General features: G+C 43.1%; 1 protein-coding gene across 13 annotated transcripts in view; it reads left to right on the plus strand.

Moving 5' to 3' along the window:
* The window catches only part of Dtnb (dystrobrevin beta), a 201,574-nt gene that overhangs the window by 17,962 nt on the left and 168,285 nt on the right, over positions 1-15,327 (plus strand). For all 13 annotated transcript variants that reach the window (XR_009584951.1, XR_009584948.1, XR_009584956.1 and 10 more), the window contains exons 2-3: positions 1,644-1,711; positions 10,739-10,819. Coding sequence is in view for 4 of the 13 variants with exons in the window: in XM_060365215.1 (XP_060221198.1) it covers positions 1,645-1,711; positions 10,739-10,819 (148 nt within the window). In the remaining 9 variants the exon portion in view is untranslated. The remainder of the gene's footprint in view (positions 1-1,643; positions 1,712-10,738; positions 10,820-15,327) is intronic.

Here is a 15,327-nt window from a genome sequence, read left to right on the forward strand (position 1 = left end):
AAGGAATACTAAAGTAGAAAGAGATATGCTATAAAGGACATTGTGGTTATTCTGTTGTGCTCTGTATCGGCAGTTGGCTTTGAGAGAGATCAGGTCTGGGGCGAGGGAGCCTCAAGCTTTTGCTTGGGCTCTTCCCTTTGTAATTGCAGACTACTGGAGCCAACTCTGGTTTCTTCTCTAAGTCCTAGATTTTATTAGATTGTTTTTGTTTCTGCTGGCTTTCTCCCCTTTACTTTCTGTGTAAAATTCCTTTGGCTTGGGGTAAATTGTAACCACTGTGTGTGTTGAAGCCTGTGTGATAATATTTCCGTGACTTGGGACAGGGTCATTCTTGATCAAAATCTTAATTATGGAATGTTCAGGAATATATTTACATTTTAAAATTTCTTTAGGGTCTAACTAAACTTGTTATAACCAGGCAAGCCACATGATGTAATGAATATGCAGTTTATATAGTTGTCATTTAGTCTGTGATCATAAGATATTCGAGAATGGTTTGTACCAGTTTAATGTATAACAGTTTAATCATACTTGAGAGTGATTTACAACAACTTAATCTACTCGGGGTAATTATCTGGCTTGTGTTCAGCAGAAGTTGGCACAAATAGGTCTGTATAATGGGCAGTGTTCTAGCTTTTTAGACATTAGAGCTTCAGATATCTGTAAATAACAATTATATGAAAAGCATGTTCAAGAGGTTGCGATTGCACTGGTGTTGAATTATGTGCCTGTAAGCAAGTTAGCTTTCTCGGCATCTGCTGCCTAATCTGTGAAGCAGGAGCCACAGCAGCAATAATGGAGGCACACGGGCTTTTTTGTGGGGGCTGAATAGATAAGAGAGGAATGCAAATGAAAAAATCTTGCTATGTTGTCAGGCCGACTTTGAACTATTTGGTTCAAAAATTCTCCTGCTTCAGCCTCTCAGGTGGCTGGGACTTGATACGCAGAAATGTGAGGAGTATTAGCACCTGGTGTAACTATCCCTGCATGCTAGAAAAATTCCTTTGAGCAGCTCCTTAGGGTGGGGATGAATATCTTGTTGTTTAACAAAGTTTAACTTAAAGCAGAAGATTTTATGTCTCTCTTCTGTCTGTAAATGGAAAATTCTCATGTTCTTTATTCTGGGCTTTCATTTTGTTGTATCTGAAATTATATTTAGTAACTTATTAATATATGCAAAACAATGGTGGTAGAGGAAACTCAACATTCTCAACATTTCTGTAAAGAAATAATCACGTTGGAAAAAAGACATCCTCAGCCAGGCATGATGGCGTATGCCTGTACTTCCAGCACTCGTAAGGCTGGGGCAGGAGAACAGCTGCAAGTTCAAGGCTAGTATGGGCTACACCCGTACTATACCGTGAAGTCTACAGCAGCCTGAGGGAAAGTGTGAGCCCCTACTCTTAAAGAAGCCCTGTATTTTCAACTCAGGCAGTGAGCACACCAGTCCCTTTAAGTGCTGGCTGTGCAGTGTCTTTTCGAGGCTACCTGACAGTGGGAGAGCGGCTCCCCTTTCTTGGAGATGCTGTTGTAGAATGTACACGGTTACTGTGGTTTCCTCCATCCCCCCTCGGCTGAGAGGTAAGCACGTGGCTGAGTCGTCACAGCATGCCCTTGCTCATTGTGTCTTTCTCCATCTCTAGGATGATTGAGGAAGGTGGGAACAAGCGGAAGACCATGGCAGAGAAGAGACAGCTCTTCATAGAAATGCGTGAGTGTCCTGGGCTCTCACACATGGAATACTGGGGGCGGAGGGGGGTTGTTGTTATTTTACCATGTAATAGTTTTTTTTTTTTTTTTTTTGAGACAGGGTTTCTCTGTGTAGTCCTGGCTGTCCTGGAACTCACTCTGTAGACCAGGCTGGCTTCGAACTCAGAGACCCAAATGCCTCTGCCTCCCAAATGCTGGGATTAAAGGAGTGCACCACCACCACTGCCAGGCTAAGTAATAGTTTTAGTCAGTTAGAAATTGTATGTTAGAAGCCTTAGAGAGGGAAAAATAGGAGTTACAGGATCATGGAATTGCAGGACTCAAAGCCACACATATTTTTTACTTGAATTGGCTTGAGACTTGAGTTGAGGTTTTTCTTTTCCTCTCTCTCTTTCTTCCTGCCCCTCTTTTTCTTCCTCTCTTTCTCTTCTTCCCTGCGTCCACCCCTCTCTCCAGGGTCTCACTATCAAGCTCCGGGTAGCTGGGAACTTGCTGGGTGGGCCTGGAGGTACCCTGTGAAGCAGCTCACACAGCTCTCGCCTGCTTCTGCCTCCCAAGTGCTTTGAATTGCTTTCTTAGTTAAGGTCAGAAAAAGTAGGGCAGAAAGTGTTACATGTAACACCTGTGACTTTAAGCCATGCCCACTGTTTAGAACTCTTTCTGGAGTTGTGACCATAAGCTTGCAGATGGTGGTAAGTGGTTAATAATTAATACATTATATAAATTACCTTTTACTAGATGCTAGGCATACAGTAAAGAGAACCAAGTGTCAGAACAATAGCACTATTGGAAAACCAAAAAGAATGAACTTCATGAAGAATAAAAATTATTTTATGAGCTGGGGGCAGTGGTGCACTCCTGTAATCCCAGCATTCCAGGAGGCAGAGCCCAGGAGAAGCTGGTGAAGGGCTCAGACGGTACTGGGCGAAGAGGGATTCTACAGATTGGAGAGATAATTGGGAGGTAGAAATGACAGAATCAGCCAGGTGTGGTGGCGCACATCTGTAATCCCAGCACTCAGGGAGCCAGAGGCAGGTGGATCTCTGAGTTTGAGGCCAACCTGGTCTACAGAATGAGTTCCAAGACAGCCAGGGCTACACAGAGAAACCCTGTCTTGAAACAAACAAAAAAAGAAAGAAACCTCCAAAACATATTATGATATTAAATAAATAAGCAGCAGCAGCAGCCCAAAACATGGCCAGAGGAACTGGATGGTCCCAGTATTTTGTTCTCTTTGGCTGTGTGATACAGACCAGCTCACACTCGTTGCCTCTTAGATCCCGTCATCGCATTGGTTTGGAGTAGTCATGGTAAGCCTTTTAAAGACATTTTATGAGTACTACTGCAAAGCTGGGCATGCTCCTGCCCTCCCAGTGCTTGGAGGTGAGGCAGGAAGACCATGTATTCAGGGGCTACATAGTGAGACCCTATCTTAAAAAAATAAATAAATAAATAAAAAATCACAGAATTGGTGCTGCGTGGCTGAGTCAGGAACCCAGACTAGGGTGGTTCATGAGGTATTTAAAGAATTCTAGCATCCTGCCTTTTACGAGGTAATTAACAGATGAAGTTTCAGGTCTTTTCAGCCCTCAGCATCGTTTGAGTTTGCTGAGCCTTAGTGAGTAGAGGCAGAGTTGGGCTCAGCTCAGAGGTTTAGGCTTGATAACTTTGTTAGAGTAGAGAAGCAGTGTTGGTACTGACCGGGAGGCAGCCAGACTGCTGGTTCTGTGAGGTAGGTGCTTCCCTCTGCCTCCCCTCCTGCCTCCAAAGGAAGTGCAGCTGGGCTTGTGTGTGGCCTGTCTTCTCTCTTCTCCCCAGGGTCTCATACAAGCTGTCTTTGGACTTACCATCTCCTAGTCTCAGCTTCCCAAGGGTGCACACATGGCTGGTTGTGTTACAGAGTTTTGAGTCTGCTCCTCCAGCCACAGCCTGGTTTGGATCTTGATTCCAATACTTAATGATTGTATAGCAAGTTTCTCTCTTTCTTTCCTTTTTTTTTTTTTAGACAGGGTTTCTCTGTGTAGCTCTGGTTGGTCTGGAACTCACTGTATAGATCGGGCTGATCTCGAACTTACAGAGCTCCTCCTGCCTCTGCCTCTGCCTCCTAAGTACCGGGATTCAAGGTGTTTGCCACCACTGCCTGCAAGTTTTGTTTTTGTTTTGTTTTTTTCTTTCATTTAAAAAATTTTAAAAGTCTCTGGCACTTTACATTCCTTTATAAATTCATTCATTCATTATTAAATAATTAATTAATTAACTAATTATTGTGAGTGCATGTGGAGTTCAGGGGATGTCTTAGTTAGGGTTGCAGCGATGAAGCACTATGATCAAATGCAATTTGGGGTGGAAAGGGTTTATTTCAGCTGACACTTCCAGGTAACAGTTCATCACTGAGGGAAATCGGAGCAGGAACCTGGAGGCAGGAGCTGATGAAGAGGCCATAGAGGTGTACTGGCTTGCTCCTCATGGCTTGCTCAGCCTGCGTTCTCAAAGAACACAGGGCCACCAGCTCAAAGATGGCACCACCCATAATGTGCTGGACCTACCTTATCAATCATTAATTAAGAAAATATCCCAGATAGCTGGATCTTAGAACTCACTCTGTAGACCAGGCTGGCCTTGAACTCAGAGATCCACCTGCCTCTGCCTCTCGAGTGCTGACAGTAAAGGCTTGTGCCACCATGCCTGGCTCTACATCTGGATTTTATGGAGGCATTTTCCCACTTGAGGTTCTCTCCTTTCAGGTAACTCCAGCTTGTATCAAGTTGTCATAAAACTGTCCAGCACAGAGGACAACTTGCAGGAGTCAGTTCTTTTTCACTGTGTGGGTGTCAGGGGTTGAGTTCAGGTTGTCAGGTTTGGTAGCAAGTACCTTTACTTGATATGCCATCTTGTCAGCCCTTAGGCCAAGTTTCTTAATCTCTGTATGCTTCAGTTTCCCCATCTATGGAATAATGCCCACTTATGGAATTCTTGTAATTAGCTACAATAATGCAAGGGAAATGCTCTTCATGGTGCCTGACCAAGTTAACTACATTTGTTAAAATGTTTTAAACAGCTTTTAAAAATTTATTTTATTTTATGTATATGACTATTTTTCTTGCATGTATCTCTGTGTGTCATATGTGTGACTGGTGCCCTTGGAGGTCAGAAGATGATACCCTAAGCTTTTGGAAGTGGAGTTACAGACAGTTGTGAGCTGCCCTGTGGGTGCTGGGAATAACACTGGAGACCTCAGGAAGAGCAGCCAGTGCTCTTAGCTGCTGAGCCGTCTCCCCAGCCCTCTTACGGTTCTTTTTCAAACTAAAGCAGTAACTGAAACTTTCTTCTAGTCTTGACCTTCTTAAGTCTGTCAGTGTTCCCTAGATTACTCCCTATGTGATCTAGCTTATACCACATAAGCTGGTGCCGTGTCCTTGCTCAGAGCTAGTTTAAGCTTTTTAAAATTAACTTCATGAGAGTTCTACTCCAGAATTTGCCTTTGGGCCCCCCCCCGCTCTTTTTTTTTTCCTAAGTCACGAGTTCCCAATTTCTACTTCGTGGCTGTGTTAACTTTTTGTTGCCTGAGATGATCAATTTATAGAGGAACTAAAGGTTGGTTTGTTTCAGAGCTTGGAGGGTTCAGGTTTTTTTATTTTTTATTTTTATTTTTATTTTTTTTGGTTCAGGTTTTTAATTGACACCTCCCTCTTTTTATCTATCTATCTATCTATCTATCTATCTATCTATCTATCTATCTATCTATCTATCTACCTACCTACCTACCTACCTACCTACCTACCTACCTACCTGTTTTGGTTTTGCAGTGCTAGGCCTTCCAGCATGTGAGCAAATGCACTGTGCCTGAGCTACAGTCTTGGTGGGAGTTTCAGCTTTTGTCTGTTGATCTTTCTGCAGTTGGGCCTGTGGAAAGGTAGCATATCATGGTGGGGAGGACATGGCAGAGCAGGGGTGCTCACCTGTCAGTGGGATGCAGAAGAAAGAAGGGCTTCGCACCCCCCTCTTTGGGGCCACACCCTCTGTGACTAGAAGACAGGTGCCAGCTACCTCTTGACCCCATACTACTCAGAGATGCCAAGCTGGGGACCAAGCCTTTAATACATGGGCTTAGAAGGGCATTACAAATTCTGAATAACTTGAGTGGGATGCTAATAATCCCAGCAATTAGGAGGATAGTTTTTTTTTTGTTTTGTTTTGTTTTGTTTTTTTGTGGATAATAAGTTTGAGGCTGGCCTGGGCTACATGACTAGGCCTTGTCTCACAGCAAATCAGAAACAGAAAAACGGATTCAAAAACACAAAAGATCTAGATCATAGCACTTGCACACCATTTCCAGCAGGCTGTATTGGCTTTCACACAGTGCTTCTGTCTCTGTACTGGGTGGATTGTTCTGTTTACCTTTTGATACTAAGCATAGGGGTTGCCTTTTCTATTTAGTAGTCCCTCCCCAAGACAGGGTTTCTAGCCCTGGCTGTCCTGGAACTTGCTCTTAGACCAGGTTGGACTCGTTCTCTCTGTGTGTGGCCCTTTGAGCTTCCTCACTTTCTTCATAGGAGAAGTTGTATTGGTGTCTGGGAAGCCCCACCTCATTCTCAGCTCAGCCTAAGCTCCGGAATAGTTACCCTTGCTGATGTCCAGATAGATCACAGGTGTCTAGCCTTAGCACTCTAAGTATGTCTAAGGAGTTGGGGTCTTTTTATTAGTCGTAATGCTGAGTGTTCTATTTAGGTTATAGTACTTTTTTTACACAAGGTTTGTGTAGGCCAAACTTGAATTGACCTCCTGATGCTGTTGTGTCTACCTGCCAAGTATTGAAATTACAGGCCTGTGCCACTGTGCCCAGTGTTACCATTTTAAAAGACAATGTTAGCTCTTTTTTTTCTTTTTAAGATTTATGTATTTCTTTTATGCGTAAGAGTGCTTTGTCTGCATGTACACCTATATGCCAGAAGGGGGCATCAGATCACATTATAGATGATTGTGAGCCACCATGTGGCTGCCAGGAATTTGAACTCAGGACCTCTGGAAGAGAAGCCAGTGCTCTTAACTGCTGAGACATCTCTCCAGCCTCCTAGCTCCTGTTTTGTAATTCTCCCTTTTCCTTCCCTTTCCTTGTTTTGTTTTGCTTTGTTTGTGGTGCTGGGGATCAAACCCAGGTCCTTTTGAATATTAGGTTCCTACTTTCTCGTGACCTAGCATTCTGGTTAGGGCCTCAGATACTTCTTAATTGAAGAGTAGGGAGGATAGGCATCTTTGTCTCAGCTTTATATCAATGGGGGATGTTTCTAATATTGTTCAGAATGATGATGCTGTTAGTTTTATGTTCTGTCAGATTAAGGGACTTTTCCATTCTAATCTGCTAGGACTTTTTTTTCTTTCTTTATTTTTTTAAAATTTGCTTATTTTTCCTGTGTATGTATATATATGTGTCATGAGGTCAGAGGACAACTTGTGAGAGTCAGATCTCTCCCTTGTGGATTCCAAGGACTGAACTTGGGTTATCAGGCTTGGATAGTGGGTATGTGTGTGTATGAGAGACAGAGAGAGAGACAGAGAGGGAGAGAGAGAGAGAGGGAGAGAGAGAACAGGAGCTCGTATGTGGCGGCCAGAGATCAGTCTTGGCTGCTGCTCCTCACATGACAGAAGTGCGCACTAGGGCTGGGGCTTAGGGATTATGGGCTAGCTGGTCAGGGAGCTCCCAGGATGTGTCTTGTCTTTGCAGCCCTGTACTGGAATTACAAGCATATGCCACCATGCTTGGCTTTTTATGTGGGTACTGGGGTTCCTAACTCAAGTCCTCATGCTTGTATATCAAACACTTTATTGATTAAGCCATCTTCCCAGTCCAATTTAGTCCTTTCTTACTATTTTCTTTCTTTCATGCTCTTAGGTGAATTGAACTTTCCATTTCACAGGTTTTCTTTTCTTGATTGTGACTGAGTTTTTTCTTTTTTTTTTTTTTTTTGTTTGTTTGTTTTTTTGGTTACCGTATGTAAACTTAACTTTTATTCACCTGATTTAATTGTAGTCTTGTAAGCTTACTGCCCCCATCTGTTAACGTAGGCCTAGTCCTGGAAGCTTTTAGCTTCCATACAATCTAATCTAGTCCTAGAATGTTTTTAGCCTCTGAGACTTACTGCTGAATAAGCCGACTCTTTCTAGCTCTTTCTGAATTCTGGCTGGCTGGTTCAACTCACCTGTCTGGCTCAAAACTCCTCTCCAAGATGACAGATTCAAACTGGCTCCTCTCAGCTTCTGACTGAATTGCTCTGCTTGGCCTCATACTAACTCTGGCAATCTGTTGTAATCTCTGGCTCCTTGTCATTCTTTGGCTTGTTCTGTCTTCACCTGTGTCTAACTGTTCTCTCTTCAACCTGTCTCTGTAAAACTCTACCAGTAAAACTGTCTTCTACCCCCCACCCCCACCGTATACTAAGTCCTCTTTTATCTGTCTCTTCTGGTGAGCGTTGGGCATATATTATCCTGGATCATCCTGTCAAATCTTTCTCTGACTCGTAATTTTATCTGACCCTCAGTTAGACATCACTTTCAAAACATGGGTGTTTCCTTCTGTAAACTGACTTCATTGTTTGAGATTAAAGGTGCGTGCTAAGGGTATGTCTGTATTCCAGCTAGAGTAGCCATGTTGCTGGATGGAAATCCCTCTGCACCCTAGAAGTTATAACATCAATTAAAACAAAGTTTAAGCTTATTAATATTTATAATTTCATTCAAAGTACTATAAGCTCATTAGGCTATTGTAGAGTACCTTCTTTATGAAGTACAGGCTGTCTTACTAAAATGTGTTATTTTTATAATCAGTTTTTGGGAAATACAATCCATTCGATTATTTCATTTTTCCTTGCTATATTTTGTTGTTGTCAAATCCAGATTTAAAATATATGCCTATGTGTATCTGTGTGGGTGTCAGAGAGGGCTTTGGATTCTCTGGCACAGTAGTTGCAAGTGGTTGTGGGCCAATGGATGTGAGTGCTGAGAGCTGAACTCTGCAAGGACAAAGAGTGGTCTTCACTGCTGAGCTGTCTCAGTGGTCCCTCAATCCAGATATTATAAATGTACATCTAGGGGGCCAGGCTTGGGCCTCTTACCATTTCTCTCTGCGAAATTTGCCTTTGTTTTTCCTAGTTCACTCCCTGAGGTAGTTCCCCTGGAGGTGCTGAGGCTGCACCTGTGCTAGCAGTCTGTTTTATGTGTGCGAGTGCAAGCCACAGCATGTAGACGGAGGCCGGAGCGAAGCTCACTGGAGGCAGCGCTCTTCTTCACATTCAGGTTGTTGAGAGTTAATACCTGTTCAACTACTATTCTTGTGAAAAGTTATTTGAAATGCTTACTGTAGTTTAAGCCACACAGACACAGCGTTATATGAATTCTGTGTTTTAGTCCATTTCTGGCTCTAATAACACCCTGTGCATACTGAGTTATAAAGGAAATGTTCATTTTGGCTTATGCTCCTGGCCTAAGTTGCAGGCCACACCTAGAGATGGTCTTTTTGGTGGCAGAGGGCACTGCATGGTGAGAGATAAGGAGAGAGAAGTATGTCTTCTGGCCTCCTACATGTCTGCTTTTTCCTCTGGTGGGTGGCGGCTTTACTTACTTACTGTTTTAAAATGGGGTCTCACTGGACCTCTATGGCAGTCTTCTTATCTTGGCCTTTCACATGTTGAGACTACAGGCATGACATTATTCCTAGCTCTGGTTTTCTTTCTTTTTTTTAAACTTTACTTATATCTCATATGTATGTGTATTCTGCCTCATGTATGTCTGTGCACCACATGTATGTTAGGTGCCCATGGAGTCCTTAAGCCAGTACGGGATCTCCCTGAACTGGAGTTACAGTTAGTTGTTAGCTACCATATTCAAATACAGATGAAAGGAAACACTTTTTAAAATTTTTTTTACCTTTTTTTTTTAAAAAGATGTATTTATTTGTGTATAAGGTGTTCTGCCTGCATGTACACCTGCATGCTAGAAGAGGGCACCAGACCTCATTATAGATGGTTGTGAACACACCATGTGGTTGCTAGGAATTGAACTCAGGACCTTTGGAAGAGCAGCCAGTGCTCTTAACCTCTGAGCTGTCTCTCCAGCCTTTTACTGAGGCAGAGTCTCATTATGTAGTCTTGGCTGGACTATGTAGGCGAGGTTAGCCTTGAACTCAGAGATTTGTCTGCCTCTGCTTCTTTGAGTGCTGTGATTAAAGATGCATGCTACCATACCGAGCACTTTTTACTTTTTGATAGAAAGAGGCAGCTGTGGTGCTCCATGCCTGTGTTTGCAGCACTTAGGAGGGTGAGACAAGGAAGACAGGGCTGACTGCTGCAGAGCAAGAAGAGGACCTGAGAGTTAGCTGGTGCAGTTTCCTCTACCCATGAGGCCACAGGCACAGACTAGTTCTGTTTTCTAGTCAGAAAATGGCTGCAATTTAGGGATCTCTCTCTCTCAAAATATATGTATTTATTATTTACATAGTATTCTGCCTGCGTGTATGCTTGTGAACCAGAAGAGGATACCAGATCTCACTATAGATGGTTGTGAGCCACCATGTGGTTGCTGGGAATAGAACTCAGAACCTTTGGAAGAACAGCAAGTGTTCTTAACCTCTGAGCCATCTCTCCAGCCCCTAGGGATCTCTTTTTGTCTCTGTCTCCCCACCTCATTGAAGTGGGTCTCACTGTGTTGTCTAGGCTGGCCAGGAGCCTGTAACGATCCTCCTGCCTCAGCCACACCGTGCCTGGCTTGGAGTTTACCTTCCGGAAGCTCCTCTACTCTACACTCTGCTGTCTTTTTCTAATCCTGCAGCCCACTGACTGAGGACCCCGAGTGTTCCTCCTTTTGGAGTTGTCTTGCCTAGCAGAAGGCAGAACCATTGACAGCACCTTGACATGCAGCGGGCATATGCAAGGTGTTTCTTCACTGTCCCTTTCTCTGTGACCATCACCGTGGAGCCACACCGTGGAACAATGGAGTGCTCAGGACAGCTCAACTTCTTACCTTGTCCTTTTCTCAGGTGCTCAGAATTTTGACGTGATACGACTGTCAACGTACAGAACAGCTTGCAAATTACGATTCGTGCAGAAGCGGTGCAACCGTAAGTCATTTCTTATCTCTTTGATGGCCAGATAGGGCTCCTGGTACTGTAAGGTAGTTGAATTCTGTTTCTCTTTTTGTAAAGAATTTATTTTTATCATTCTAAAATTATGTGTATGAGTGTATGTCTGTGTGGGTTTGTGCAGGCAGGTACAGATGTCCCAGAGACCACAGGCACAGGATCCCTTGGAGCTGGGGTTGTAAGCAGTTGTGAGCCACCTGACGTGGGTGCTGGGATCTGAATGTGGGTCCTGTGGAAAGGCAGTAAGTGCTCTCAGCCACTGAGCCATCTCTCCAGCCCCAGTTAATTCTGTTTGTCTTCTATGTTCATTAGAATATAAGCGTTATAAATTGGAATGAATTTGTCATTTTATTCCTGTGTCTCTTAAAATGTATAACAAAATTGATAATGCTGTAAGCAATGTTGCTAGAATGTGGGTTTTTAAACTGTATTTTTATTTACTGTGTGTGTGTGTGTGCACATACACACGCATACACTTTAGTTGACAGAGGGCAGAGGACAACTTTTAGGAGTCACTTCGCACTTTCCACCGTGTGGATTCCAGGTCCAAGCTCAGGTCCTCAGTGTTTGTGCGTTTGCCTTTACTCCCTGAGCTGTGGAACTTGCTCCAGTTACTGGGACTTGGAATTAGTTATGGGTTCTGAGATGACATAGTATTAATGCTATTTAAACGGGAGAAAATCCTTTGTACAAAATTAATATCTTTACTAGTTTCTGAAAGGCCTTGATGTTTTGCTACAGATACAGTGAAAATTGATTTTCTTGATTAAATTTAGTATAATACAAATCAACTCATTCCATAAGTAACTGCTCCCATATGGATTATAAAATAAGATATATGCAGATATAAATGTATATAAACACATACATATTCTTCTCCTGTCTGTGAAGATGAATTGTTCCAGAATTGCTGTACTTTTCTTGCGTGCACATGTTAACGAAAGGCTTGTTTGCATAATGAGAAGCACAGAGTTTTTAGCATTTCTTATGGACAGATGTCTCTAGCAAGTCATTTACATCTGATCTCTTCTGTCAGAGGGTAAGACTTAAAAACCCTTCCCATATACATAAATAAATCTTTAAAAGGGCTGGGGTGGGTAGGAAGATGGCTCAGTGTTTAAGAGTGTTGGCTGCTTTTCCAGAGGTTCTAAGTTTAATTCCCAGCACCCACATGGTGTCTCACGAGCCTATAACATCAGATAACTTCTTCGGTGTGCAGAAGGATCTACATGCAGATAAAAACATCCATAAAGTAATAAATAAATCTTAAAAAAAAAAAGAATGAAATATCCTGCCAGGTTTTGGGTATGGTAGTGCACACCTCAGAGGCAGGCATATCTCTGTGAATTTATGGGCCAGCCCATTTTACATGGTAGCCAGGGCTACATAGTGAAACCCTGTCTTAAAAAAAAAGACTCCTAGATCCTGAATTCCCAGAGCTTGTCATGCCGTCTTGGATTGCAGCCATGTTTCTTTCATTGCCATTTTCCAAAGCATTAATTTTCAATTTATGGATGATGACCCATTAGTGCTTCATGAAGTTGCTTTTGATGGGCTCTAGCCAATGTAAGGTGAGTAATACAACAGAAAACTAGAGAAAAAGAAGCCACCAGAGTCAGCTAGGGCAGTTAAAAAAAAAGGTGCTTTTGAAACTTGTGTGTGTCTAGATGGTCTAGATGTATGTGTACATGTATGTGTGCGGGAGAAAAGAAGAAAGGCAGAGAGGTTGATTGGTATTAAATACATCTGTGGGTGAGTGTGGGTTGTGGCCAGCGTGCTTGAAAGCCACTCTCTTAGCACAACAGTCTGAAAGTTTATGTAATTACTCTGGGGAGAATGTGGTCTGTGTATAGTGGTGTGAGCCTGACACAGGTGCTGTTAATTGTCCTAGTTGCTCTTCTGTTGCTCATCTGTGCTAAGATACTATTAGAGAAGAGAGAGTAACTGGAGGCTCACAGTTTCAGAGCATGAGTTATGGCCATCCTGGCTGGGAACATGGCTGGGGACAGCTAGGCATGGTGTTGGGGCAGTCAGGAGACAGAGAAAGCTAAGCAGGGATGGCATGGGTTTTGAAACATCAAAGTCCACCCCCGGGGACACACCTTCTCCACCAAGGCCAAGCCTCTTTATCCTTCCCAAGTAACTTCATCAACCAGGGACCAAGCATTCAGATATAGGAGCCTATGGGATCATTCAAACCACCAGAGTAATGTTCTAAAATTTTAATTTTTTCCTTCCCAATGTGTTGTACATTCAACTGTGAATTTTTCTGTATGTAGATGTACAGCATAAATGGAATCATCTTTCAGTGTTAACTTTCTGTGCCTGTGTTCTGTTTTCATCCTTATACTGTTTATTGAAAAGACATCTTAAAAATTCTGCCAAAAATACTCATTCATTCATTAGGGGAAGAATACAGGACCTGAGGAGATGGCTCTGTGGTTAAGAGTGCTGGCTGCTCTTGGAGAGGGCCTGCATTTGATTCCCAGCACCCACACAGTATCTTTGTAACTTTCCTTCCAGGGGATCTGATATCCTCTTCTGATCCCTACAGGGATCAGGCACACATGTGGCAAACAGACATATGTGCAAGGCAAAACATTCATAAAATAAAAGTAAATGAAGATATAAAATTTTCTTTTTTTTTAAAAAGGAGAAGACTGTAAGATGGTTCAAAGTAGTGTTCTCATGTGAGAGCATCAGTTGACAACCTTTCTGTGTTTCCTGGGTCTATGTCCTGATGCCCAGGGAATACAGAAAGGTTGTCAACTGATAATCATCATTATAGCATTATAGTAAGTCCTGAGGCAGGTGGGGAGATGGCTCAGCAGTTAAAAGCACTTGCTGTTCTTTCAGCAGACCCAGGTTCTATTCCCAGCACCCACATGGTGCCTCATAGCTGTGTACTCTCGTCTGTCCTGTGACACGGTGGACACTGCATGTTCATCATGCACAGACATACACACAGGTGAAACATTCATATACACATTTTTAAAAAGTTATGTTCTTCATTAAGTTTATTTTCCCCTTTTCTCTCTGATTATTCCCATGTACCCTCCTCCTGTCTCTCAAATTTATGGCCTCATTTTAAAAATTGTTGTTGTTTTGTGTCTCTGTGTGCGTCCCCCTAAACATATAAATACAATCTTCCCAGTCTATACAATGTTACCCAGTCTATACAATGTATATATGTTTCAGAACTGACTGCCAGCTTTTAGCCACATAACCAACTTGTGGCCGCTTTCCTAGGGGAGACTAGTTTTTAGTATTCCTTAGTTGTCTGTCGTTCTTTGTCCAGGGCTGAAACCTCATGAGATCTCTTTCTTCTATGTTGGCATGTCTGTTGGCATTGTCCTTGTTCAGGTCCTGTCTAGGCAGCCATGTTGTTGTGACTTCATGGTGTAGCTCTCCTGTCATAGCTAGAAGGCATACTCTGACAGCTGACTTCCTGGTCCTCTGACTGCTATCTTCTTTGCTATTTGCTGAGCCTTACATGTAGGAGTTGCCTTGTTGGTGTATCGGTTGTGGCTCGGCAGCACATGATTTACATACTTGTACTCTGCGGTTTGATTGGTTGTGATTTTCTGTAATAGCCTTTGTACAGCTGGACTCTGGTGCAAGCTGTGCGGGGCCTGGCCAGGTGGAAAAGTTGCCACATACCTGGGGTTTTACAAGGGCTCTTGGGATATGGACTCAGGGCCTCATGATTGCACAGGAAGTGCTCTTACCCAGTGATCATCTATCATGCCCAGCCTGCATCTCTTTCTCTTTCCTTCCCCTGAGGGTAACTTGAAATTCTCTGTGTAGCTGAGGATAACCTTGAACTTCTGATCCTCCTGTCTTTTTTTTTTTAATACATTTTTATTTTATTTTTTAAAATTCTTTATTAAATTACACTTTATTCACTTTGTATCCCCCCCTCTGGTTCCTTCCCTCCTCCCATCCCAATCCCTTCCTCCACCTTCTGCATGCATGCCCTTCCCCAAGTCCACTGATAGGGGAGGTCTTCTTTTCCTTCCTTCTGATCCTAGTCAATTAGGTCTCATCAGGAGTGGCTGCATTGTCTTCTTCTGTGGCCTGGTAATGCTGCTTCCCCCCCGCAAGGGGAGGTAATTAAAGAGCAGGCCAATCAGTTCCTGTCAGAGACAGTCCCTGTTCCTATTACAATGGAACCCACTTGGATACTGAACTGCCATGGGCTACATCTGTGCAGGGGTCTTAGGTTATCTCCATGCATGGTCCTTGGTTGGAGTATCAGTCTCAGGAAACACCCCCGTGCTTAGATTTTTTGGTTCTGTTGCTCTCCTTGTGGAGTTCCTGTCCTTTCCAGATCTTACTCTTTCCCACTTCTTTCCTAAGATTCCCTGCACTCTGCCCAAAGGTTGCCCGTAAGTGTCAGCATCTGCATTGATAGTCTGCAGGGCAGAGCCTTTCAGAGGTCCTTTGTGTCAGGCTTCTGACTTATTCCCTCTTTTCTCCTTCTTCTG

The sequence above is a fragment of the Meriones unguiculatus genome, chromosome 1 (assembly GCF_030254825.1).
Source record: "Meriones unguiculatus strain TT.TT164.6M chromosome 1, Bangor_MerUng_6.1, whole genome shotgun sequence".
NCBI lineage: Eukaryota > Metazoa > Chordata > Mammalia > Rodentia > Muridae > Meriones > Meriones unguiculatus.